The sequence below is a fragment of the Pituophis catenifer genome, unplaced genomic scaffold, assembly GCF_029215685.1.
Source record: "Pituophis catenifer annectens isolate HBS135680 unplaced genomic scaffold, rPitCat1.0.hap2 SCAF_7, whole genome shotgun sequence".
In the NCBI taxonomy this organism is placed as follows: Eukaryota; Metazoa; Chordata; class Lepidosauria; order Squamata; family Colubridae; genus Pituophis; species Pituophis catenifer.
The window spans coordinates 10,671,109-10,698,037 of NW_027256887.1; the positions used below are offsets into that span (position 1 = coordinate 10,671,109).

The 26,929-nt window shown below is 48.6% G+C and overlaps 1 protein-coding gene across 3 annotated transcripts in view; it reads left to right on the forward strand.

Moving 5' to 3' along the window:
- Nucleotides 1-5,925: 5,925 nt before the first annotated feature.
- WNT7B (Wnt family member 7B) overlaps nucleotides 5,926-26,929 on the forward strand; it is a 157,521-nt gene continuing 136,517 nt past the window's right edge. For 2 of the 3 annotated variants that reach the window (XM_070948059.1, XM_070948058.1), the window contains exon 1: nucleotides 5,926-5,996. In XM_070948059.1, coding sequence (XP_070804160.1) covers nucleotides 5,926-5,996 — 71 coding nt within the window. Of the gene's footprint in view, nucleotides 5,997-25,254; nucleotides 25,347-26,929 lie in introns of those variants that run through there. The other variant, XM_070948057.1, reaches the window with a different exon arrangement.

The window sequence follows — 26,929 nt, forward strand, 5'->3', positions numbered from 1 at the left end:
TTATTTTAAATCACTATTCACACTTAGCTCTGAACAGCCACCTCACGAGGCATCCCTGGAAGATTAAAAAGAAAGCTGGAGTAGGGAACTATATTTATTAGCATCAACTCTATTTACACATCGCCATTGGGTGGCTTGCAAAGAAGGGATGATTGCGCCTTATAACCACTTTGGCTGATTGATAAGATGCTTCCTGGTTAATCGAGAAAGCAGATGGTTTTAAACCTTTTATTAGGAAGAAGCAGACAGGCCCATTTCTCAGTGGGGCCTGAAGATGGAAGTGGGGAGAGGACATGTGAAATAGAATTGCTTATCTTATTCGCTGTCATCTTGTGAAGAAGGCCGTTAACAGCAATCATCAAACGGTTCCAAGGGCAAAACAACTGGTAGAAGGTATACTCCAGCTGGGGCAAGAAGATTGCATAAACTGATTACAAACAACTTGACATAACACAGTCCCCCACCTCCCCACCAAATGATTCACTGGAACATCTGTAACAATAATGACCACGTGCCAGTAATGAAAAATAGGCGGGAACATACTGTACAGTTGAAAAAGTAGTCGAAAACGAGCAGGTTAAAATATTGTGGGATTTCTGAATACATGACAAGCCAGATTTAACTGTGGTTGAAAAGATGAAAGTGCGGATAGTTGATGTGGCAGTACCAGAGGAGAATAGAATGGAATGGAATGGAATGGAATGGAATGGAATGGAATGGAATGGAATAGAATAGAATAGAATAGAATAGAATAGAATAGAATAGAATAGAATAGAATAGGGTAGGGTAGGGTAGGGTAGGGTAGGGTAGGGTAGGGTAGAATAGAATAGAATAGAATAGAATAGAATAGAATAGAATAGAATAGAATAGAATAGAATAGAATAGAATAGAAAACATGGAATAGAATGGGGTGGGTAGGGTAGGGTAGGGTAGGGTAGAATAGAATAGAATAGAATAGGAGTAGGGTAGGGTAGGGTAGGGTAGGGTAAGGTAGGGTAGGGTAGGGTAGAATAGAAATAAAGTAGACTAGACTAGACTAGACTAGAAAACATGGAATAGAAAAGGGTAGGGTAGGGTAGGGTAGGGTAGGGTAGGGTTGGGTAGGGTAGAACAGAACAGAACAGAACAGAACAGAACAGAGCAGAACAGAACATAATAGAAATAGAATAGAAATAGACTAGACTAGAAAACATGGAATAGAAAAGGGTAGGGTAGGGTAGGGTAGGGTAGGGTAGGGTAGAATAGAATAGAATAGAATAGAATAGAATAGAATAGAATAGAATAGAATAGAATAGAATAGAATAGAAATAGACTAGACTAGACTAGACTAGAATTGTTTATTGGCCAAGTGTGATTGGACACACAAGGAATTTGCCTTCGGTGCATATGCTCTCAGTGTACATAAAAGATATAAGTGATAAATCATGATCTCAGTCATCATAAATACGTTCATCATGAATCATAAGATACAACACTTGATAACCTCCCACCGGCCAATACGCTCACACAGAGTAGGCCTCCTCAGGGTGCTGTCCGCCAGACAATGTCGGCTGGCGACCCCCAGGGGGAGAGCCTTCTCTGTGGTGGCGCCCACCCTCTGGAACAACCTCCCCCCAGAGTTACGTACAATAACAGACCTCCAGATTTTTCGTCGGGCCCTGAAAACCCATTTATTTCAACTAGCTGGGCTGGCCTGAGTCAAATTTTAAATTGATTTTAAATTGGAACAGTTTTAATTATGGCCAAGATATTTAATTATTTTAATCAGTTTTTTAGATTTTGTATGTTTTGTATGTATGTCTTGTTTTTACTTTGGCTGTTCACCGCCCTGAGTCCTATATTGGAGAAGGGCGGTATAGAAATTTAAACAAATAAATAAATAAATAAAAATAAAAATGAAGATCACAAAGTATCAAGAATTGAACACTGAAGTTGAAAGATTGTAACATAAACTAGCCAAAATGGCCCCAAGGGTTATAAGGTACACTGGGTACCATACTAAAAAAAAATCTTGGATAGCCCTTAGAAAATCTTTGCATTGACAAAATGTCCATGTGCCAATTGCAAAAGGCCACAATACCAATATATTATGGCATCCTAGATTCTTGGGAAGAACTCAATGCATATGGAGGCTAACACCAGATAAAGAAATGGCATGGACTTCACGTTGTTGTGTATATAATTATAATACAGGAAGTCCTCGACTTTCAACAGTTCCTTTAGTGACCGTTTAAAGTTACAAGAGCCCTGAAAAATGTGACTTATGACTGTTTTTCACAGTTTTTCAGCATCCCCATGATTGTGCGATCAGAGTTCAGAAGCTTGGCAAACTGGCTCATACTTATGACCGTTGCTATGTCCCAAGGTAACGCAATCCCCTTTTGCGACCTTCTGACAAGCAAAGTCAACAAGGAAACCAGATTCACTTAACAACCGGGTTACCAACTTATCAACGGCAGTGCAAAACTCACTTAACAAATGTCTCACTTATAATGTCTCCGCTGTGGTCGTAAGTCGAGGATTACCTGTACTAGAAGAACAAAACGGTTAGTAGGTGGACCAGTAGACACATCCTTAAAGAAGTTTCCAAAGTCCAAATAGCAGGAGACCCAGGGGTGGGTTTGAAATTTTTTAGCAAGGGGTTCTCTGTCCGGTTGCTGGGTGGGCGTGGTCTAGTTGGCCTTCTGCACCACAGCGGGGGGTGGGGGTGGTGTTTTTGCCTTCCCTGGGCTCCAGAGGCTTTCCTCAAACTTCCAGGAGGGCGAAAATGGCCTCCCCAGGCTCCGGAGGCCCCCTGGAGGCTGGAAACAGCACCATTTCTAACCTTCCCAAACTTCTGGTAGGCCTGTCCCCGAGCCTCTGCATGCACCCTGCACTTACCTGAATCCAAAACGGGCCACGTGGGGACTCCTGTGAGGGGTGGAGTGGGGTGGGTGGGGCAGCCAGGAGTGGGATTTGGGGGTTCTCCAAACTGCACAGAATCTTAGCTAGAGGTTCTCCCGAACCCCTGCGAACTCCCAGCAGCCCCACCCCTGAGCTGGCCCCATGGGGTTGAAACCCTATCTCTTTCAAGGTGTATCACTGGGCTTATGAAAAAAGGAGTGGCTGCTTTGATCGCATGGGTGTAGCCGCCATCTTGATTTTTTTTTTTGCCCTCCCGCAGGTGCGTCTTCCCCACATATATGCACCACAATAATACATTCCATAGTTCAGAACTGACTAGTGGGAAACTGGGATTGCAATCTCATAATTCTAAATTGCGGCACTGCACTGCTATTATTTGGTTAGAATAATAATTAGGACTCACAATGTTTGGTCTTTTAATTTATCAAATTGCAATATTCCAGGAAAGTCCTTTTGGATGATTAAAAAAAAAAAAGGCTTTGATTAACCAGGAGAAGCCGTGAAAAACTTTTTTAGAACCAATATTACTTCAGCAGTTGTGGGGGGGGGGATACTCTTCTACAGTACATGCATGCTTTCTAATTCTCCCCACATGCCTCCAAAAAAGGAAGTTGGTTTAGTTAAGAATCTGTTAGCTACCGTAAACCACACTGATATTTATTTGGTTTTGGCTTATTGTTTGAGTATAAATATCATGCTAAATCACGGTTTGTTGAACAATAAGTTGCTGTTGGAAAAGTTGGATTTCCAAACTATGACTCTAGCTTACAATTCATTTGGTTGTTAAACCATGATCTGTGGCTTATTTTTGGCCAGCCTATGGCTTATTGAACCATAGCTATGCAAACCACGAGAGCGCTGTCCTTTCACTCCCAAAGATGCAATTTGGACACAAATATGGAAATGTGGAAGTGCTTTATAACAGCACAATTTGTAACTACAAATCCTGGTTAGTTAAATGGAACTTATCTCCTGGAATTCTCTTGTTGTTGTTGTTAGTTGCGAAGTTGTGTCTGAGCCATCGTGATCCCATGGACAACGTTCCTCCAGGCCTTCCTGTCCTCTACCATCCCCCAGAGACCATTTAAGCTCACGCCGACTGCTTCAGTGACTCCATCCAGCCACCTCGTTCTCTGTCATCACCTTCTTCTTTTGCCCTCAATCGTTCCCAGCATTAGACTCTTCTCCAGGGAGTCCTTCCTTCACATTAGGTGGCCAAAGTATTTTGAGTTTCATCTTCAGGATCTGGCCTTCTAAAGAGCAGTCAGGGTTGTCTCTCTTCTAGGCAATTCTCTATAAATGTATAAATAAAGAAACCTACGCTGCTTAAGAAACAAATGCAATTCATTTTTCAACTCTTACCCATTCCCCTGGCATTATGCTTGAACCTTTGGCCATTTACTCATGAGCAAGCCCCATCAAGTTTATTGGTGTGTGTGTGTGTGTGAGTGAGTGAATGAGTAGTGAGTGAGAGACAAGCCAGCTTAAGGCTATGCATGATTTTCCAAAATTTGGTGGAGCTACTATCTTTGGGCAGATATGAAGAGTCTCCTCCCCTGCATTATTTTTTATGGTTTTAATTGTTTAATCACCATTGCTCCTTTTCTACTTATTTACTGTAGTTGGTTTCTGTGGCTTTGAACTGTATGAGGAGCCCCAGAGTCACTTTATGGTCAAATAATTTAATTAAATAAACTAACCTTAATTCAAATCATTCACTCAGACTGTATTACTATTCTTCTCCTCTTCCTTACTAGTATCTAATCTCTTCCCTACTTATGACTATAACCGTGTGTGGCTCGAATCTTTCCATTTATATTGTTTTTATTTGCTTCCTAGTACGATTCGATAGCTTATTAGTAACCTCGACTATCACTCAGCGTTGTTGTTTATACTCTCGATGAGCGTATTTTATTCTCCTCATGTATCCCAAGAGCATATGCACCTGAGATAAATTCCTTGTGTGTCCAATCACACTTGGCCAATAAAGAATTCTATTCTAGTCTATTCTGCCAGACGGGTAGCTCCTGTTTATATTTATTGTTTATTTATTTATTTATTGGTTCGATTTATATACCGCCCCTTTTCCGGAGACTCAGGGCACTTACAATGCTTTTAAGCAATAGCCTTTATACTTTTGTATATACCTGCTTAGTAGGGCTTTCGGGGGCCCCCCCTAAGCAGTATTCTTTTTTATACAAATTCAGCTTATCGCTCCCACAAACCAGGGTCCTCATTATAAATGGAATTAATAGATAAAATTATATTATTTTTTTCCCCAACCAATTCTTGGGCCTGCTCTCTCTTTGCTGAAGGGTCCCTGCAATGTAAATTGTTTGGCACGTCTCAAAGGCCTGAGGGGGGGGGGAAGTTAACTCCCCCCCCCAAAACCCTCCCCCCCCAACTTCTGAGCTGTGGCCCCTTCAAGCCTGGGAAGCCGAGAGGCCGGGAGAGCAGTTTCCCCCCACCCACCCCTGCCCCAAAGCAGGGAAAAAAGGGAGCGAGCCAACAAGGCGAGGTGTGTCCGCGGGCGAAGGGTGCGCGCGGGGTGCGAGGCGGGAGCGCGCGAGGCGGGGGGGGGGGGGGCGCCGCGCGCGCGCGCGAGCTTTCCTTACCTGGAGCTTTTTTTTTTTTTTTTTTTTTTGCAGGTCGCAAAAGAGACGCGCGGTGTGCGGTTTACCTGCAGAGCCGTTTTCCCCAACCCAGCAGCAGCAGCCCCGGCTTTTCAACCTCCAGCCCCCGCCGCCTTTGCCCTGAACTTTGGGGAGGGGAGGGGGGGCGCTTCTCCTGGCTCGTGAGGGGAGGGGAGGGGAAGGGAGGTCAGTATGGTTGGCACGGACCCGCGCTGCTTGAAGGCTGCGGCGGGGCTTCCACTCGGGTCCGCCGCCGCCGGAGAAGCCGCTCCCCAGAGGCTCCTGCCTGGGATTTAATCGGCCGAGGCTTTGCTTCTCTGCCCCCCCCTCAAGTCCCGGCGCGCGATTTCCTTTTATATGGCTCAACCCCCCTCGGTCTTCCTAGAACATGCACAGAAACTCCCGCAAGTGGATTTTCTACGTGTTTCTCTGCTTCGGAGTCCTTTACGTCAAATTAGGGTGAGTACCTTTGAACGGGGGGTGGGGGGTAGGGGGGCTCCCGCAAGCCCCGATCGCGTGGCGCTTTATTTTTATTTTTGTTTTTTGGGGGTGGGGGGGCAGGAGGAAAGGAAAGGGAATGAATTGAGGTGGTGGGGGGGGGGGGAGAAAGCGGGGCTTCGGAAGGAGGCGAACTGCCTGGAGTTTCTCCCGAGTTTGGTGGGAGAGGGAGGGTCGATCCCCCCCCTGGGGAAACGGGAGAAGGGTGGTTTTTTTTGGGGGGGGGGGATCGAAGTCGAAATGTGCCTGCGGAGGAGATCCACCGACCTTCCGAAAGAGAAGGCTGTATAAAACAATTCTGGGGAAGGCGGGGCGGCTGTGTTGCGCGGCTTCCTAACAATTGGTCGGGATCCTAAAGGCTCCGTTGCCTCTGGAAGCAGCGGGGACTTGCTTTGGATTGGGAAGAAAAAGGGGGGGACAGAGAGAGAGAGAGAGCAGAGACTTTTGCAACGCGCTGCTTCCGAGCCCTGCAGGTTTTTGTGCGCGCGATCCAGACGCCTGGGCTTTCGCGCAAGAGCGCTGCTGAGCGCCGCGGGGACCGTCGCCTCTCAGCCACGAGGGGCTGCTTCTTCTGCTTCTTCTTCGGAAGACAAGCGGGTTCCGATCCCGTAGCCGGAGCGCCCAGAGGATAGGGCTAAGAAAACGCGCGGAGGGGTGTGTGTGTGGGGGGTGTGTGTGTGGAAGGAATCGCGGCTTCCCCGCCGGAGCAAGCCGGGCTAATCGGCGGCGGCTCTTCCACGCGCTCCGGGAACGTTTTGCGAATTTGCAAACGGAGCCCACTCCTCCCTTTCTAGGAAAGGGGAAGCCCCCCCTTGAAAATCAGCAGCAGGCGCATATCCGACCCCCCCAAAAAAAGGGGGGCCAAGAGAGAGAGAGAGAGAGAGAGCGAGAGAGGCATTTACTGCTTAGCACCCACGGAAGGCGTCGGTATTTTTGAGTGGGTGGGTTGGGGGGACGGTCCCGGTCGTGGAGCGGATCGTCCCGGCTTGCAGGTGCGCCCTGGAGGGTCGGTGCTCCGTTCAGCCTTAGTTCCAGGCTCCTGGGCTGCTTTGGGAAACTGGGGGGGGGTGTCCCCTACGCGAGCCCCCACTCCCACGAATCAACCTGCAGAAGCCGCAGAAGGGGAGGAGGTAGACGCCCTGCTTGGGAAAGGAAGGTGGGCGCCCCCGGTCAAAGACCGAAGGGCGCCCCTAGGTGAGCGGTGGCTCTTGAGGGGGGGTCCCCCAAGACGCTGCGGAGGGCAACCCCTGGTTCTTTTTTTTTTTTTTTTTTTTTGCCTCTGGCTCTTGGAGCCTCTTTTTTTTTTTTTTTTGCCTCTGGCTCTTGGAGCGCCGTTGGCTCCCCTCTTCCCTTTCCCCGCGCCCTCGCCAGCTGGCTCAGTGCACTTGCCTGCCCGCCTTAGTTGAATTTCCACATTCCTTTGCGGCAGCCGAGTTCCTACCTGTACAGCTTTGGAGATCCCTGCCTCTCCTCCTCCTACACCACCACCACTACCTTCTCTCCACCCCCCCCTCCCCGCGCAGCAGCCCCCCCTTTTTTGGCAGGCTGGGGATTAGGTGGGTGTACTCCTCCCACCCACTCCCCACTCCTGGAGACATCCAGGGACCCAGAGGGCTGCAAGGGACTGTTTGACAACCGATGCACCTCCCCACACACACACATTTCCCTGGCCTAGCTGAAAACCTGCTGCTAAATTGGTATTCCAACCTCAGCCACAAAGGTGTGTGTGTGTGTTGTGTGGAATGAGGTCAAAAAAGTCAGGATGGTGGGCACCGCTGGCGGTGTAAGCAAAGTTGCCTCTTGTTTTTATTTTATTTTTTAATTTTATTTTTATTAGTCATATTTCTATGCCGCCCACTCTCCGAGGACTCTGGGCGGCTTACACCAAAGACAGTATACTAAATAATTTTTAATTTAATTTAATTAATTAAATTTATATGCCGCCCCTCTCCGAGGACTCTGGGCGGCTTACACCAAAGACAGTATACTAAATAATTTTTAATTTAATTTAATTTAATTCATTAAATTTCTATGCCGCCCCTCTCCGAAGACTCAGGGCGGCTCACAAAACATTTAAAAAAAAATAATTATGAAAAAACATCGACAAATTAAAAACATTAAAAACTCATTCACGCCATTCATGGCCGGAATAGCATATTGCCCCCAACAATCTGGGTCCTCATTTTACCCACCTCGGAAGGATGGAAGGCTGAGTCAACCTTGAGCCGGTGAGATTTGATTCCGCTGATCTGCTGAACTAGCAGTCAGCTGAAGTAGCTGCAGTACTGCACTCTAACCACTGTGCCACCTCGGCTCTTAAACACACTTTTTGAAGTGCGTTTCAAGGGTGAGGGTCATACGTTGGTCGTGTGATGGCCAACACCTTGAATTTGTGGGAACAATCCCCGCCCCCCCCCCCCGTGAGAAACCCCTGCCTGGCTTGGAAAAACCCCTTCCCCCTTCCTAAGAATGCCCATCTAAAACGTTTGGATTGCCAGGTGCCCCTTGCTTCCTTCCCCCCATCCCCGGAGGATGTAGGAGAATAAATGAGCTGGCTGTTTGGGAGATGGAGATGCCCAATCCCCTTCTTTTTTTCTGCTGGAACTGGGCCCGGTTTTCTTCCTCCGTCAGGATAGAAACATGTCCTGGGAATCTCTTTTTTTCTGCTGTGCCCACCTGATGCCAACAGCTGCTGCAAAACTTTGGCTTGCAAAAAAAAAAAAGAAGTAAATTGGCTTGAGGTTTGCTGCCTCCTCAAAAGCCTTGGTAGTACAGTGGTTTAAAGCACCCTGTTATTAATACAGCTGCCTGCAATTACTGCAGGTTCGAATCTTACCAGGCTCAAGGTTGACTCAGCCTTCCATCCTTTCTAAGGTAGGTGAAATGAGGACCCAGTTTGTGGGGGCAATAAGCTGACTTTGTATAAATATACAAAAGAATGAAGGCTATTGCTTAACGCATTGTAAGCCGCCCTGAGTCTCCGGAGAAGGGCGGCATATAAATCAAATTAAAAAAAAAAAAATCCCTCCCCCCTTACTCTTTGAACCTGAGACAAGTTAAGGAACGAAAGCAAGAATGGATCCCCTTAGATTTGTCTCTTCTTCCCCCACCTCATCATCTTTCGTAAGTTCTGCAGGATCTGCTGCATTCATCAGAAAGAAAAAATCTCAGGGCATCCCAGTCCTGCCAGCTCAGACTTTTTGAACGGCCCAGTCACATAGCAATAACACTTAAAGTTATATACAAGCAGTCCTGGACTTACGACCACCATTGAGCCCCGCATTTCTGTTGCTAAGTGAAACATTGGTTAAGTGAATTTTGCCCGATGTTGTTATGACCTGACTTGCCGCCGTCGTTAACATCGAAGCGTTGCAGTTGCTAAGTTTGTGACAAACTTGTTCAGTGAATTTGGCTTTCCCAATTGACTTTGTTTGCCGGAAGTTTTGCCAAAGGGGATCGCATGCATGACCGACCCCGGGAACACTGCAGCCGTCATAAATACATGCCGAGCTTCCGAATTTTGGTCACGTGTCCTTGGGGAGGCTGCAATGGTCGTAAGTGTGAAAAATGGCCGTTCCTTTTTTTCAGTGCCGTTGTAACTTTGAATGGTCACTAAATGGATACAGGACTACCTGTACCACTACTTAGTGTTTTTACAGCCCTCTCTAAGTGGTCAGAATATTGCCCCCAATAATCATCATTAGGAAGGAAGGCTTGGGTCAACCTTGAGCTGGTCAGGATCGAACTGCTTGCTGTGGGCAGAATTAGCTTGCAATACTGCATTCTAACCACTGCGCCACCACGGCTCTGAGTGATGCCCTTAATTCTGCTTCCATGGCAATATCACCGTTCTGTTCTATGTTCACCCATGTCTGTTCACCCACGTCCTCCCTCCTCCAATACCACTTGCCTTTTCAAGGACAAAACCACTCTTAGGAAAACAGGGTTGGGTGAAGATGGACAGTGCTTGGACCACTGCGTTTAGCTACCCATCCGGCTGCTCCACGCGCACGACACGGTCGTGAAGAGCAGGGGTGGGTTCTACTTACCTTTACTACCAGTTTGCAATGGGACTGTGCGCGCGCGCGAAGCAAGTGCATGCGCTGAGCTTCTGCACATGAGCAGATCATCTATGATGACATCTGGGTGGGTGGGCGGAGCCTCCCCAGGGTTTTACTACCGGTTCGCAAGAACCGGACCGAACCGGGGGCAATCTGGTGGGTTTCAAAAATTGTTACTACCGGTTCTGTGGGTGTGGCTTAGTGGGTGTGGCATGGCTTGGTGGGCGTGGCTTGGTGGGCATGACAAAGGAAGGATACCGTAAAAACTCCATTCCCACTCCACTCCAGGGGAAGGATATTGTAAAATCTCCATTCCCATCCCACTCCAGGGGAAGATCACTGCAAAATCCCCATTTCCTCATGATCAACTGGGACTCGTGAGGCAGAGAATAGATGGGGGCGGGGCCAGTCAGAATTTTTAGTACCGGTTCTCCGAACTACTCAAAATTTCCACTACCGGTTTGTCAGAACTGGTCAGAACCTGCTGAATCCCACCTCGGGGGGGCAACCAACCACTGGTGAAGATGCTGTGTGCTTTTTTTTTTTTTTTTTTTCCTTTTCACCCAAGCTGATCTTCAGACCAGGCTTGTCAATGCAGAGAAGGGGTGGAGGATGGAGTGGGACTCAAAACTGAGTGAGCTACACCCACAGTGGCATGGAAATATTGGCAGCTAGGTCAGTTCTCTCCTCAAGGGCTGCCAGCACCCAGCGTCAGAATAGAGCTGACAAAATTAAAACAGTTAAAAAAACAACAAAAAACCACAATTCCATAAACACCATGTTAGCAGAAACAGCAGAAAGTCTGTATATATATATAGGTTTCCCAACCTTGCCATGGCTGGCTGGGCAATTCTGGGAGTTGAAGTCTTAAACAGTTCAAGGCAGAGGTGGGTTTCAGCAGGTTCTGATCAGTTCTGGAGAACCGGTAGCAGAAATTTTGATTAGTTCGGAGAACTGGTAGTAAAAATTCTGATTTGCCCTGCCCCCATCTGCCTCCCAGGTCCCAGCTGATCGAGACGAAATGGGGATTTTGCAGTATCCTTTCCTTGGAGTGGGGTGGGAATGGGGATTTTGCAGTACCCTTCCCCTGGAATGGGGTGGGAATGGAGATTTTGCAATACCCTTCCCCTGGAGTGGAGTGGGGTGGGAATGGGGATTTTGCAGTAGCCTTTCCCTGGAGTGGGGTGGGAATGGAGATTTTGCAGTACCCTTCCCCTGGAGTGGGGTGGGAACGGAGATTTTGCAGTACCCTTCCCCTGGAGTGGGGTGGGAATGGAGATTTTGCAATACCCTTCCCCTGGAGTGGAGCGGGGTGGGAATGGGGATTTTGCAGTAGCCTTTCCCTGGAGTGGGGTGGGAATGGGGATTTTGCAGTACCCTTCCCCTGGAGTGGGGTGAGAATGGGGATTTTGCAGTACCCTTCCCCTGGAGTGGGGTGGGAACGGAGATTTTGCAATACCCTTCCCCTGGAGTGGAGTGGGGTGGGAATGGGGATTTTGCAGTAGCCTTTCCCTGGAGTGGGGTGGGAATGGGGATTTTGCAGTAGCCTTTCCCTGGAGTGGGGTGGGAATGGGGATTTTGCAGTACCCTTCCCCTGGAGTGGGGTGGGAATGGAGATTTTGCAGTATCCTTCTGCCACACCCACTAAGCCACGCCCACCAAGCCACACCCACAGAACCGGTAGTAAAACATTTTGAAACCCACCATTGTTTCAAGGTTGGGAAACCCTGCCGTAGTGACAACTGAACTTCTTCTCAATTGACCTCTCGTGCAGTGGTGGTATTCAGCCAGTTCGGGAAATCCGGTAGGGGCGACTGTGGGATGCCCCGCCCACCCGCGCAGACGCCATGTCGTCCCATTTTTTCCACATTTTTGAGGCTCTGCGTATCCCCAGAAGGCCTTGCGCATCCGCGGAAGATGCACACACATTTGCGAACCGGTAGGGAAGGTAAGTGAATGCCACCCCTGCTCCAGTGTGTCCCAAAAGAAAGCTAAGCACATGTTGGCCTGCAGCGACCAATAGAAGCCCAGCAGATTTTAACTGCTGGAGGATTACCTGTACTAGAAGAACAAAACAGTTAGTAGGTGGACCAGTAGACACATCCATAAAGAAGTTTCCAAAGTCCAAATAGCAGGAGACCCAGGGGTGGGTTTGAAATTTTTTAGCAAGGGGTTCTCTGCCCGGTTGCTGGGTGGGTGTGGCCATGGTGGGCGTGGTCTAGTTGGCCTTAGGCTGTGGTGTGGCTTAGTCTGTGAATCTTTTGCGTGTGAACTGCTGCTTGTGATCCATGTTTGCCACATGAGGCTAACTCCCCAAAACAATCCCTGACCTATTTCCAGACCAAAAGATTCATGGTAAAAGATTAATCAAGTAATGAAGGCTTTATTATTGAGGCTGTATCTAAAAGTTTCAAATATCTTTGTTGTCCGCCTGCATAGTCCCACAAGAACCCAGCACAGTTTAAATTCGGAGTTGGAGCGAGCAATTGGGTCCAAAACTTTTCTTTAAAAAAAAAAAAATTAAAAAACAAAACATAAAACAAATCCATCATCCATTACAAATGCAAACAGTGTGTCAGTCGGTTACAAATCTTTGGTGCTTCCTCTCCATATTCAAAATTTATTAATTATCTAACTTCTCATATTGTCAAACAAATCAACGTCCTCATTTATTTATTTATTTATTTTTGAATTTGTATACCGCCCTTCTCCCTAAGGACTCAGGCCGGTGTACAGCCACATAAAAACATAGACTACAAATATGAAAATACCATTAAAAGATATATATAAATTTGGCCCCATAATTAAAAACAGTAACAAACCAATTAAAACATTTAAAAAGTGTTAGGCCAGCCCGGCTTGCTGGAAAAAGAAAGTTTTAAGGGCACGGCGGAAGGCACCGAGGTCTTGGATTCTCCTTATCTCTGGGGGCAGCTGATTCCAGAGGGTAGGTGCCCCCACAGAGAAGGCCCTCCCCCTGGGGGTCACCAGCCTACATTGTTTGGCTGATGGCACCCCAAGGAGGCCCTCTCTGTGGGAGCGCACAGGTCGATGGGAGGCCGTCGGTAGCAGCAGGCGGTCTCGAAGATAACTAGGTCCTATGCCATGGAGCGTCAGTGTCATTTATTTAACTATGGCTTTGTCGCTTCAAAAAAAAAAATATTTTCAAATATTATGTCCAAAACTTTTCTTATTCTGCTTCTCCAAGAAATGGTGGTGGTGGATCAAATTGTTCACATCAAATAGTCCATATTCAGTCCAAAATGCATCCTTTGGTAAAACCAGTTGTTGGTGTGAAACAAGGAGGAGGTGTTTCTGTTTCTGCTTGTAGATAGTCATCACCTGGCAGTATGGATTCTCACCTTTGCTCCCCAGCATGGCCTTTTATCCCACCTCCAGAACCAAATGAGGGACCGGCTCAAGCCATCCTTAACTTTACTGGTATTAAATGAGACTTTCTACCTGTATTCCAACACTCTCCAAGATTATCTCATGGTGGATAAAATGTGCTAGGCTTTTGACATCTGCAAGCTATAAGGAAGCCTTCTTTGCTCCTTGAGTCTTTCCACACAAACATATTTCCAGGTCATCTAACCATATGAGTAGATTTTACACCGTTGCAATGAGGGCGAAAGTTTTGTTTCATTGGTGAAACGAATCAATATAGAAAGCTAGCATGGAAGAAGATACTGGTTTCTCTTAGGTATCTAGTGGCCTTTGTTTATCACAGGGGTTGACAACCTTAAACACTCAAAGAGCCACAAAGGTCCTAACCGGAAGCCCTCCATTCAATTCTGGAGCTGATCGGAAGTCTGGTACCCCCACCATAGAGTCTCTTGCTAGAGCAGCATCATTTTTCCTCTGCTGACCAGAAGTCCAATTCCCCCTACCATAGAGTCACTTCCTAGCACAGCGTCCTATTTCCACTACCTGTCCTAACTGAAAGCCCTATCAATTGTAGAGCTGACTGGCGATAGGGAGCCACAGCAGCCGAGGGATGAAAGAGCCACATGTGGCTCCAGAGCTGTGAGTTGCTGACTCCTGGTCTATTAGTGTGGTGGTAAGGCCATGGGACTTACTTCTGAGAGGCACTTCTAGTTTTCATCCCTAGGCCAAGGGGCTTCTGATTCAGCAGGCTTGGCTAACCTTATCTAAGATCAGGAGCTAAGGGATACTTCAGAAAACCCCCGTCAAAAGACAAACACGTATTCTGGAACTAAGGCAATATTGTATGTGACCAAGACACATCCCTGAAAAAATCACCAGGAATTCAGAACGCTGGTGGAAAGGGAGCTTCTAATTCCCTTAGAAGATGGGAATCCCATCCCCTGGATTCCCATCTCCAGATGGGAAAAAAATCAAATCTTGCTTCCAGAAGCATTGCTTTAGGACGTAGTCAGCCTGCCTAGCCATGCGCTCACTCTTTGATAATTGCAGTACACTCTAAAATTGTGTTGGTCAGTTGGAAAAGTTGCAAGTGGAGTCCTGAGCTTTTGCAACCCTTAGTTCAGTATTTTTTTCTGAATTGCTGCCTGGGGAATTCTGGGAGTTAAATCCACACTTTTAAAGTCATCAGGTTTGAAAAAACACTGCATTGGACTAACATCGCTCTCCTCCTAATATATCCACAGACAAAAACAACACTTTTGCTTGAACTCCTGTGCATGGAGCAACCCTACTCATACCTTGCAAGTTTATTATTTTGTGCACATGTGCATGCACTTAAATCTCTTCTCCTTCTCTTCCTATCAAGTAGCTTGCATATGCACCTGGAGTGGAAAGACTTTGGTTAAATGTATTCTACAGTAGTGGCCAAAATTGTGGAAACCTTTTGGGAAAAGTGTATTTTTGAGGTTTGATGGCTAATACCACCACTTTTTTTTTTTTTTTTTTGAGTTTCAAGATAATCCTATTCCACTGCTGGAATGGCCTGGGAATAGCCTGGACCTTAACCCAATTGAAAATCTATGGAGCTGACTAAAGAAACGTGTTAGTCAGAAGCGACCCAGCAATAAAACCCAGTTAATAGAAGCCATCATTCAATCTTGGTTTCACATTATAACAGCTGCAAAAGTAAAAGACTTGGTTCACTCCATGGGAAGATGTTGTACGGCCCTAATTCATGCTAAAGGTTACCCAACTAAGTATTAACTGACATGGTGATCATTTTTGTATATCTCATTTTTTCTATGGTGATCATTTTTGTATATCTCATTTTTTCTATGAGTTTCACTTTTCTTCTTTCTACTGTAACTGCTATTCTAATAGCAAATCCTTCATAAAAGCTATTGCATTACATTCTTGATTAAATTATCTTTTCATTGATATATAATTTTATGGTACTACTTAAAAAAAAAAAAGTGTTATTAGCTAGTTTTAGAAAACACACTTTTCCCAAAAGGTTTCCACAATTTTGGCCACTACTGTATGTTAAGGTTAGCTAGCAGGCTGATTTCAAAAATGTTAGGATAGATTCAGCAAGAGCAAAAGTGTTATGTACTTAAAGAGCTTGAGTTAATCTATGTCAGGTTTCCCAACCTTGGCAGCTTTAAGATGAGTGGATTTCAACTCCCAGAATTCCCCAGCCAGCAAGAAGTTGAAGTCTACATGTGTGAAAGATTCTGAGGTTAAGAAACTCTGGTCTATATCTTTCCCTGTCTTCTATGAACTGGGATTTTTTTAAAAAAATAGGGTTTGTTTTTTTTTTGCTTTCTCTTCTGCTATCTCCTGCATAGATATAGGTCAAAGGTATTCAGATCTCTCAGTTTGCTTTGAGAAGCTATTTCTCAAAATGGCCATGATCCCGTTTCCAAAAATTCATTTTGCACAAGGATGTCTCTATTTGAGACCTGATTGGTTCAAATCCAACTTTAAAAACGACAACAACAAAGCAATCTACCATGGAATGTGTTTCCAGCTTTTTCTGAACCACCAAGAGGTGGTTCTACTACCAAGAGCCTTGGTAGTACAGTGGTCTAAGGCACCCTGTTATTAAGCTGATTAAGACCAGCTGCCTGCAATTACTGCAGGTTCGAATCTCGCCAAGGCTCAAGGTTGATTCAGCCTTCCATCCTTTCTAAGGTAGGTAAATTGAGGACCCAGTTGTGGGCTCAATAAGCTGACTTTGTATAAAATATACAAAAGGATGAAGGCTATTGCTGAGCACATTGTAAGCCGCCCTGAGTCTCCGGAGAAAGACAGCATATAAATCAAATTAAAAAAAAAAAAATTGTCAGGGATGTCTTTTTTTGGGGGGGGGCGGTCAAAAAAGTCAAGATGGCGGGCACAATTGTGCAACGGAGGCCCTGCCCCATTGATGGCTGGCATTCTATAGCGTTAATAAAAAGAAAAGAAAAACCCCGAGATTTTAAACAACTGAACTCTGGCCCTCTTTCCCTGGATCGCTGGCGTTGGAAAGGTCCGAGGAGAGGGATCTAGCTAGCTCGCTCTTGAATTTAGGGCAGAAAATAGAACAGAATTTCGGTTCTGCGGATCCTTAAAAGGAAGCCCCGAGAATTTTAATCGGTTTTGCTTGGCACTGTGCGTTGCGAAGCCTTGTGTTTCAATAGGAGCCAAGGACAGGAGGGGGGGGGGGGGAAACATTTTTTTATGATGCTCCTTGGAAGGACAACTGGAGGGAACTGCAGGGGAAACGATCCCCTGCGATCGCTGCAGAGGGATCGACCTCCAAGCACCTCTTGGGAGAATAAACGGGCCTCGAACTGGAGCATCTCAAGCCCTCCCGCTCGCCCTTTCCTGGGGGTGGCCACGAGGGAGACAATTCGGCCCGGGATGCTGTAACTAAAGGATTGAGCGGCGCGTCAACCAACCAAGTAAACAGCCAAACAAACATGGAAAAATATCCACTTACAGGGATGGAAACAGTTACCCTTGTATTCTGTACACGCAGTTCTCTTCGCTGCTTGCATGAGTTTCAAGCTACTGGTCCCTCTGCCCATCCATCTTCGGTCTGTCTGTCTGTCTGTCTGTCTAGCTAGCTAGCTAGCTTGGGTTTTTATAGGTTTTTAAGTTGTGGATTTTTAATGTCGTTTTTAATATTGTAAACCTCCCGGAGTCAGTTGGGAAGCCATATAAATAAATAAGTTTCCTTCCTTCCTTCCTTCCTTCCTTCCTTCCTTCCTTCCTTCCTTCCTTCCTTCCTTCCTTCCCATTCAATTCAATTCAATTCCTTCCTTCCTTCCCTCTCTCCCTTTCAATTCAATTCCCTCCCTCCCTCCCTTCCTCCCTTCCTTCCTTCCTTCCCTTTCAATTTAATTCCCTCCCTCCCTTCCCTTTCAATTCAATTCCCTTCCTTCCTTCCTTCCTTCCTTCCTTCCTTCCTTCCTTCCTTCCTTCCTTCCCATTCAATTCAATTCAATTCCTTCCTTCCTTCCCTCTCTCCCTTTCAATTCAATTCCCTCCCTCCCTCCCTCCCTTCCTCCCTTCCTTCCTTCCTTCCCTTTCAATTTAATTCCCTCCCTCCCTTCCCTTTCAATTCAATTCCCTTCCTTCCTTCCTTCCTTCCTTCCTTCCTTCCTTCCTTCCTTCCCTTTCAATTCAATTCAATTCAATTCCTTGCTTCCTTCCCTCCCTTTCAATTCAATTCCCTCCCCTCCCTCCCTCCCTCCCTCCCTCCCTCCCTTCCTTCCTTCCTTCCCATTCAATTCAATTCAATTCAATTCCTTCCTTCCCTTCCCCTCTCTCCCTTTCAATTCAATTCCCTCCTTCCCTCCCTCCCTCCCTCCCTCCCTTCCTTCCTTCCTTCCCTTTCAATTTAATTCCCTCCCTCCCTTCCCTTTCAATTCAATTCCCTTCCTTCCTTCCTTCCTTCCTTCCTTCCTTCCTTCCTTCCTTCCTTCCTTCCTTCCTTCCTTCCTTCCCTTTCAATTCAATTCAATTCAATTCAATTCAATTCCTTGCTTCCTTCCCTCCCTTTCAATTCAATTCCCTCCCTCCCTCCCTCCCTCCCTTCCTTCCTCCCTTCCTTCCTTCCTTCCTTCCTTCCTTCCTTCCTTCCTTCCTTTCTTTCTTTCTTTCTTTCTTCCTTCCCTTTCAATTCAATTCAATTCAATTCAATTCAATTCAATTCAATTCAATTCCCTCCCTCCCTCCCTTCCTCTACCTTTAATGTCTTTTTCCATCTACGTACTTTTTAGTTGTTTTTAGTGTTGAGTTGGGACCACCAATTACTCTCTCTCTAAGCCCAACCTTCCTCACAGGTTGATTGCCATAAGCAAAATCGGGGAAAGGGACCGCTATATACGGGTTCAAAGATCCTGAATCGAAAGATGCCCTATCGATTTCCAGAGCACGATACCATAGTCTTTTGAGACTTAAGGATGCCAATATCAATGATATCGATCTAATTAAAAGGAGTCAGTGCTTTGCCATTGCCCTAATTCAACTTCGCCTCGGGATCTCCTGGTGGCCTCCCACCCTGTTTGGCTTCTCAAGGCCAAAGGAGCTGACCCTCTCTCTTTCTCCGCTGGAAATTTGAACCAACCCCCGCGCCTTCACGATATCAGAAATGCCATCATGAGGGAAGGACGCAAGTAAGATGGACACAGCCCTGGAGTCGGCCAGAAGAAGGGAGGGGTGGTGGTTCTTGCGGGGGGGGGAGGTAGTTGTCCCTGGCAGATGGCGAGGTGACTCTAACCACCAAAGGTAGTCGGAGTCGATCCGCTTTGGAATCCCAGCTTCGGTGGAGCGCTTTGAAAAAGGAAGGGGCCCGAAGCGCTGCGCCCGGGAAGAAAGCATATAGTAACAGTAACAGAGTTGGAAAGGGACCTTGGAGGTCATGTAGTCCAACCCTCTGCTCACGCAGGAGACCTGAACTACTAAGGATTCGAACCGCCGAACTGCCGACCTTTCTGATCGCCAAGCTCAGTGTCTTATCAAGCCTGGCGCTTGATCCACAGGCTGCGCCAAGCCACGACGGCCAGAGTCACGATGGCCAGGCCCCTCAGCCCCCCCACCCGGCTCACGAAGCGGGAGAACAAAGGTTTCCCATGCCGCCGGCCGGGTCAGTCAAGGAGGATCCGGCAGCAAAAAGTCAAGGCCAAGCCGAGATGCTTTTGCGCAAAATGTGTGGGGACCATCCAGCTGAACTGACCAGGCTCCTGTCCATCACCTCCTTTTACTCGCGAGTCAAACGGTCCTCCGTGGGGTCTCTGCAACTCCAGAAGGCTCCATCCCTCTTGGCGTGGGGGAAGGGGCGCCCATTACCAGGGCATGCAAGAACCTGGCTCGACCGCACTTTCCCCGACGTGCAAGTGGCACTGAGACACTGAACTTTGTCGATCAGAAAAGTCGGCAGTTCGGCGGTTCGAATCCCTAGTACAGGTCTCCTGCGCCAGCAGGGGGCTGGACTAGATGACCTCCAAGGTCCCTTTCCAACTCTGTTACGGTTTGAGCTTGCAAAGGTCCTCTTCTTCGGTTCTCGAGGCTTTGCCTGGGGAGGCGGGGGGGGGGGCAAGACTCCTGAGATCCGTGGGCGCAGGCTAAGGGAAGCTGCAACCTTCTGGGCTTTTTTTTTAATTTATATGCCGCCCTTCTCCGGAGGCTCAGGGCGGCTTACAACGCATTAAGAAATAGCCTTCATACTTTTGTATATTTTTTATACAAAGTCAGCTTATTGCCCCCACAAACCGGGTCCTCATTTTACCTACCTTAGAAAGGATGGAAGGCTGAGTCAACCTTGAGCTTGGTGAGATTTGAACGCAGTAATTGCAGGCAGCTGGAAGCTAAATACTACCTTTAACAGTAGTAGCATTAGCCTGCTGCGCCACTCAGGCTCCTAGCTTCGGTGCAGAGCCAGTCCAAATCCATTCCCAAACGCTCTTCTTTCTATTACATCCCAAGCCACCTGTTTGTTCCCTGCATTATTTTACACATTTGCCGAGGTCGGGGGATAAGACAGTACGACAAACTAACTAGCCAGAGGAGCTGGGCTCTCCCAGCACGAAGTTTAAGGGTCGTGTGAATGCGCGCGAGGTAGAGGGCTGGCAAGGACCATAGGCCCGCTTTGAAGGGGGGTGGGGGGCGCAATTGCAAAAAAACAAAAAACTAGGGTTTTCTGGGAGTTATGGGCACTGGAGTCCCGCCAGGCAAGAGGTCCCGCCGGGTGCGTGGGGGGGTCGCAGGTGATGCAGGAACCGACAAAAGATGGTCGGTGAAGGTCGCGCGGAATTTCATCGCGTAAAATGGCTTAATTAATTAATTAACTAGCTGCTCTCTCTCCCCCCCCCCCCAAAGAAAGAGAGTTTGCCCAATTTAGGGCGACACAGCTTGCATCATTAAGCCAAAAATGGTGTCGGCTGGGGATGATGGGGGAATGTATTCATTCAAGGGGCTCCCGTTTTAAGGGAGAAGCCCCGTTTTTAAAAGCCTTAATAAGGAATGATTCGGTTTTTAATGGGGATGCGGCTGGGCTCCCTCTTTAGCCAACGAGATGCCTCTTTTTTCCTGTATTTTTTTAATGTTTTTTTTTCTTTCTATCTTTTTCCCTCCTTTCCCCTTATTTTTTCCTCTATTTTCCTCTAACCCTTTTCCTCCTTTTCCTTTATATTTTCCTCTTATTTTTTCCTCTCACCCGCTTTTTTCTTTATTTTTTTGGTTCTATTTTTATTTAATAGAACCCAAAAAATATTATTTATTTATTTATTTTTCCTCCATTTTTCTTTTATTTTCCCCCCATTTTCCTTTTTTTCCCCTTCTATTTTTCCTCTTGAGGTGTTTTGAAGGCATTGGGCCCTTTGGGCCATGTGCGTGTATCGTTCTTCGTGTGAACGAACTGTTCGCTCCCTCCCTACCCTGCCCTGCCCCGCAACTCGCCCTCCTTCCCCCCACCCCCCCAAAGGAGGCAGCCTCTGGCCGCTGAGAGACTCCGCTCTTTCCGAAATCCTCGGATTTCCCTCTCTTCCTCGTAGAGAAAAGCACATCCAATAAAACAAAGGGCAATATTTAACTGTATTTATTTACAAACCGCTCATCGGATCCAAATGCTTCTGGTCGGTTTAAAATAAATATATTAAAAATAAATCGAAATCGTAGTGAAAAAATCGCCTGAGCGGTCCCTGGAAGAGGGTGCGGGGACTCATCCCGCACCCCAAACGGACCTCGCAGGGAAACGAACTGAGGGGCTCTTCTTTCCCATTCGAATTTAAACGAAACAAAAATCGTACAGTCAGGCGCGCTTCGTTATTTGCGAAGCCCGATTTTCCCTGCAATCCCTTCTGAGTGAGGGAAGGCGCGGAAGGGACTGCAGGAAAACGCTTCGTTCGGAAGCAAAGCCCGAAAAAGACTCGCGTTCCCGTTTTCACACGATGCTTCAAGAGCCGGGCTCGGTTTCGATTAGGGCGCGTTTGAGTGGAAACCCCCCGGGCATTGCGGCTGGGCGGACTCACCTTGCTCCCCCCCCCAATTACCAGGTAGAATTATATATATGATGTGCATGTATGTATGTAAGCCAGCCTTGGATTTCGTCTGAATCCCTTTTCTCGATTCACACAATGTGTGGGACAGTAAAATGGCTTAAGGGATGCTGAGTGGCAAGAATATATTTCCCAACCAAGATTATTAGCTCCAGTAACCGGGCGATTTAGGAATAGGATAGGATAGGATAGGATAGGATAGGATAGAATAGAATAGAATAGAATAGAATAGAATAGAATAGAATAGAATAGAATAGAATAGAATAGAATAGAATAGAATAGAATAGGGATGGGATAGGGATAGGGATAGGGATAGGGATAGGGATAGGGATAGGGATAAGGATAGGATAGGATAGGATAGGATAGGATAGGATAGGATAGGATAGGATAGGATAGGATAGGATAGGATAGGATAGAATAGAATAGAATAGAATAGGGATGGGATGGGATAGGGATAGAACAGAACAGAACAGAGCAGAGCAGAGCAGAGCAGAGCAGAGCAGAGCAGGGATGGGATAGGGATAGAATAGGATGGGATAGGGATAGAATAGAATAGAATAGAATAGAATAGAATAGAATAGAATAGAATAGAATAGAATAGAATAGAATAGAATAGAATAGAATTCTTTATTGGTCAAATGTGATTGGACACACAAGGAATTTGTCCTGGTGCATACGCTCTCAGTATACATAAAAGAAAAGATACATTGGTCAAGAATCATAAGGTACAACACTTAAATGATAGTCATAAGGAACAAATAAGCAATCAGGAAACAATATCAATCTAAATCGTAAGGAGAGGCGAACGCAGGGGTCTTTTCACCGACTTAAGTTGCGTGAAGGCGCAACCAGTTTTCTTTTGAGACCTAAACCAGAGATGCTTTCCGAAGGCGCCGCGTGATCTTCCGAAAAGCATCTCCCGGCCCGGGGCCTGGGTCTTACATTTTCCTCTCCCTTTCGGTTGGGGGGTGGGGGTCATTACAGAAATAATTCAGGTCACCAAAATCGTTTCTCTGCTCCGGCGTTTATGGGCAGAGAGTCCGGAGAACCTGCCTGCGGCTGTTGGGTGTTTAAAACGCGACGGGGTGCGGTGTGAACCCCGAGGCAGAAGGAGAGAGAAAATGTCTCTGAATCCCATCAAATGGATCCACATTTTTCCTGCCAGGCGTTCTTTCTCTAGAGTGGTCCACAATTCCAAAGTCCGACTTTCTAAAGAATAAAATAAAATAAAAAAGGATTTTTTATTTTTTATTTTTTTGCCACGTGTGAACGCCACAAACAGGCGTTTTCTGGGCCCTGCTAATCCGCCACGCTGGTTGGGGATGATGGGGCGCGAAGTTGAGGAGCTGGACCGCCACCGGGCGAGCTGATGCCTGACTCCAATTTATAGCTCCTGGTTGTAAAGAGAGCATTCCCTTCCCCGCTTGCGCATTCGTTGTTTGCGAACTTTTTGCAAGTTCCTGGAGGGGTCCTTTTGCTCGAAAAGACCCTCCCCCCCCATCACTTGACGGGAAAAGATCCTTGGGAAGCGCGTTTGTGGCGCGCCTCACCTGCGCCAGGTAGACCCAAATCAGACTGTCAACCTTGCAGAGGCTGCGCTTGCGGCGAGGGGGAAAGGGAGCGCCCGGGGGTGGGTGGGGATGGATGTGGAGTAGCTGTAGCCGGTGTCTTTGATCTGTTGTGATCTGATCTGATCGGGAGATCTGCAGCTCTGCCCTCAGGGGGCGATTCTCCCGGCCTGAGCCCCCCCCCTTCCCCAAGCAACCCTGGAATACGTTGCTGACTTTTGCTGAATTGCAGCATAGCAACAGTAGGACCAGTTCTTCTTTCCCACAGACGGATCTTCTCCCCCTCGGTAACTCCGGTTCACTTTGGAGCGCCGTCAGTAGGATTCTTACGCCGGGACCGAACCCCTTCACGTTTGGGTACCAGACACCCCGGCGGCTGCGTCGGGCGCAAGACGTTAAAGCCATCCATCCAGAAGGGGCCCGTTTTCATTTAGGTGGAGGTTGCTTCCTGCGTGGGGCCATGGTTTATAGGGGGCAAAAAAAGAGGGGTGAAATCTAACAGGTTCTGATAGGTTCAGGAGAACCGGTAGGGGAAATTTTGAGTAGTTCAGAGAACCGGCAAATACCAGCTCTGGCTGGCCCCAGAGTGGGGAGGGAATGGGGATTTTGCAATATCCTTCCCCCAGGAGTGGGGAGGGAATGGGGATTTTGCAGTATCCTTTCCCCAGGAGTGGGGAGGGAATGGGGATTTTGCAGTATCCTTTCCTTGGAGTTGGGTGGGAATGGAGATTTTGCAGTATCCTTCCCCTGCCACGCCCACAGAACCGGTAGTAAAAACAAAAACTGGATTCCATCACTGGAAAAAAAAAATGCACGCGCGCGGTTAGTTACTCTGTAGGTAGGATGTTCTCCACGTTCCTAGTCTGACTTACCCCACGCGGGGGGGGGGGGGTCCTTGTTGAAGCCACGTTCGCGCAGCCTGGAAAAAGTTTGGTTAAGGAGTTTCGGAGTCGCGCGGGGGTTTGTTCCTTGGTTTGCAGGACTCGCTCAGCCCCTTCCCTTACGTTCAGGGTTCAGACAGGGGCGGAAACTGGGGTGGGGGGTGGGAGAGAGGGGAACCCACCAAACCGGGCGTGCTTTTGGTCCACTCGACAGGGCTCCCCCCCCCCCCGCAGGGTCAGATGCAACCCCGGCAGCGACCCTTTTGCTCGGGTTCGGCCGACGCTGGGGTAGGTGGTGGGGAGAGGGTGGAGGGAGGTGGAGGGGAGGGGGAGTAAGATGGTGGTGGTGGTGGGAGGGGGAAGAGTGGTGGAGGGGAGGGGGAAGGTGGTGGAGGGAGGGAGGTGGTGTGAGGGGGAAGAGTGGGTGAGGGGAGGGGGGGAAGGGGGAAGGTGGTTGATGGGAGGGGCGAAGGTGGTGGGAGGGGGGAAGGGGGGGGTGGATAGGAGGGGGTGCTGGGAGGGAGAAGAGTGGTGGAGGGGAGGGGGGAAGGTGGTTGAGGGGAGGGGAGGGGGGGTAAGGTGGTGGTGGGAGGGTGGTGGTGGGAGGGGGAAGAGTGGTGGAGGGGGAAGGTGGTGGGAGGGGGAAGGGGGAAGTGGGGGAGGGGAGGGGGAGGATGGTTGTGGGGAGGGGGGAAGAGGGGTGGATGGGAGGGGGGGTGCTGGGAGGGGGAAGAGTGGGGGAGGGGAGGGGGAGGATGGTTGTGGGGAGGGGGGAAGGGGGGTGGATGGGAGGGGGGTGCTGGGAGGGGGAAGAGTGGGGGAGGGGAGGGGGGAAGGAAGGGAGGGGGGGCAGGGTAGTGGTGGGGAGGGGGGGGTGTCTGCGACGGCTCGCCCAATGCCAGCAGCGGCCCGGAGAGACTAAGGCGAGCGGCGGGGCTCGCGCCGCCTTCTGCCCTCCGTTGCTTCGGGCGCCCCTCCGGGGAGGGAAAAGTCCAAGCAGCCTCCAAGCAGCCCCCGCTGCCAGATGCCGCAGGCGGCGGCGGGGGCCCGGCAGCTCCCGGCCAGGCCCTAGAGGCGGCCCCGCCAGCCGACCTGCCTGCCTGCCTGCCTGCCCGCGGCCAGCGCGTTGCGCCGTTGCTCCTCGCCCGCCTTCCCGGAGGAGGAGGAGGAGGAGGAGGAGGGAGGGAGGGAGGAGGAGGAGGAGGACCAGGACCGGAGCCCGCCGGCGGGGCGCCCCGGCCCGAGGAAGACTCCGCCGGCACCCGGGCCGCCCCACCATGCTCCTGCCGTCCCCTCGCCGCCGCCGCCGCCTCTTCCTCGCCGTCTATTACCCGCAGCTCTTCCTCATCCTGACCAGCGGCAGCTACTTGTGAGTCGGCGGCGCGCCTGCAAGCGGGGGGAAGGCTGGGGAACCGGGGCAGCCGCTTAACCCCGGAGCAGGCGGGGAGGGAGCGGGACGGCCAGGCAGGTGGCTGGGGGTCCCCTTCGCCAGAGGGGCTTCAGAAGGAGCTTTCCCTGCCCCCGCCAGGCCCCGATGCCCATCGTCCCCCAGAGGGGCAAAGCCTGGCCGGCAGGTGTCCCCCCGCGAGAGGCAGAGGGTCCCTTGAAGTCCTTTCCGTGGACTCCGGGCTCGCCTGTCGTCCCTCTACCCCGGTTGGCATGGCCAAGAAGGGTTTGGGGCATCGGGGCTAAGCGCCTCTGCCAGTCCCGGGGCCGGTTGCTGCCCGTGTGCGCAGGTGGAGGGCAGCGGGAGGCTCCGGGGTCGCGCCGGGAGGAGGGGGGACCCCTCTGGAAAGGAAGGGGGCGCACCCCGGGTTGAGACCTGCCCGGGCTTGTCTTTGGGGGACACCCGCAAAGTTTGGGTGTTAAGTGAATTTCATTGTATGGGTATGCTGGGTATACACGTACAATGACAATAAAGTTGTTATTATGATTATTAACTGACATGGTGGTCGTTTTTGTATATCGTTTTTTCTATGATGATCATTTTTGTCTATCTCTTTTCTACGTGTTTCACTTGTCTTCTTTATACTGTGACTGCTATTCTAATAGCAAATCCTTCCTAAAACTTATTGCATTACATTCTTGATTAAATTATTGTTATTGTTATTTTATTATTGTTATTATTATTACTATTACTGTTATTATTATTACTATTACCATTATTACTATTACTACTATTGCTATTATTATTATTATTATTATTATTATTATTATTATTATTATTATTATTATTATTATTATTAGTTTCCACGCGCGGCTTTCAAGGTGATCCGCAATCCGAGTCCCATTGACTCGATTCGCAGCAACACTGGATTCGTGGGAGGAGGCGAAACCGTGGAGGGGAGGGGGGTGGGTGGGTTTTCCCCCTGTTTAGCAGGTGGCACGGATTCCCTCGGGAATCCTGGGTTGTTTCGCGTGTCGTGCGAACAGAAAACAAGCGAGCGGGCGAGAATCGGCTCGGAAGCCGGTCTGGCCCAGGAATGAAATGCGCGAACCCCCCCCCACGCGGGACGCCCTCAGCCAGATTCCCCTCCGTCGGGCGAACCTCTGGAGGCTGAAGAGGCGCGCCTCCGCGTGGGAATTTCGCGAGCGTGGGAGGGGGGTGTGTGGGGGCTTCATTCGGTCTTGGGCTAAATTGATTTAATTTGATTTTACTTCTGCTCTTAAATTTTTGTATTCTATGTGTTTTATCTTGTGCCTGTTCACCATCCTGAGTCCTTCGGGAGTAGGGCGGTATATAAATCAAATAAAATGAAATGAAGAGCCTTGGTAGTACAGGGGTTTAAGGCACCCTGTTATTAAGCTGGTTATTAAGACCAGCTGCCTGCAATTACTGCAGGGTTCAAATCTCGCCAAGGCTCAAGGTTGACTCAGCCTTCCATCCTTTCTAAGGTAGGTAAATTGAGGACCCAGTTTGTGGGGGCAATAAGCTGACTTTGTATAAATATA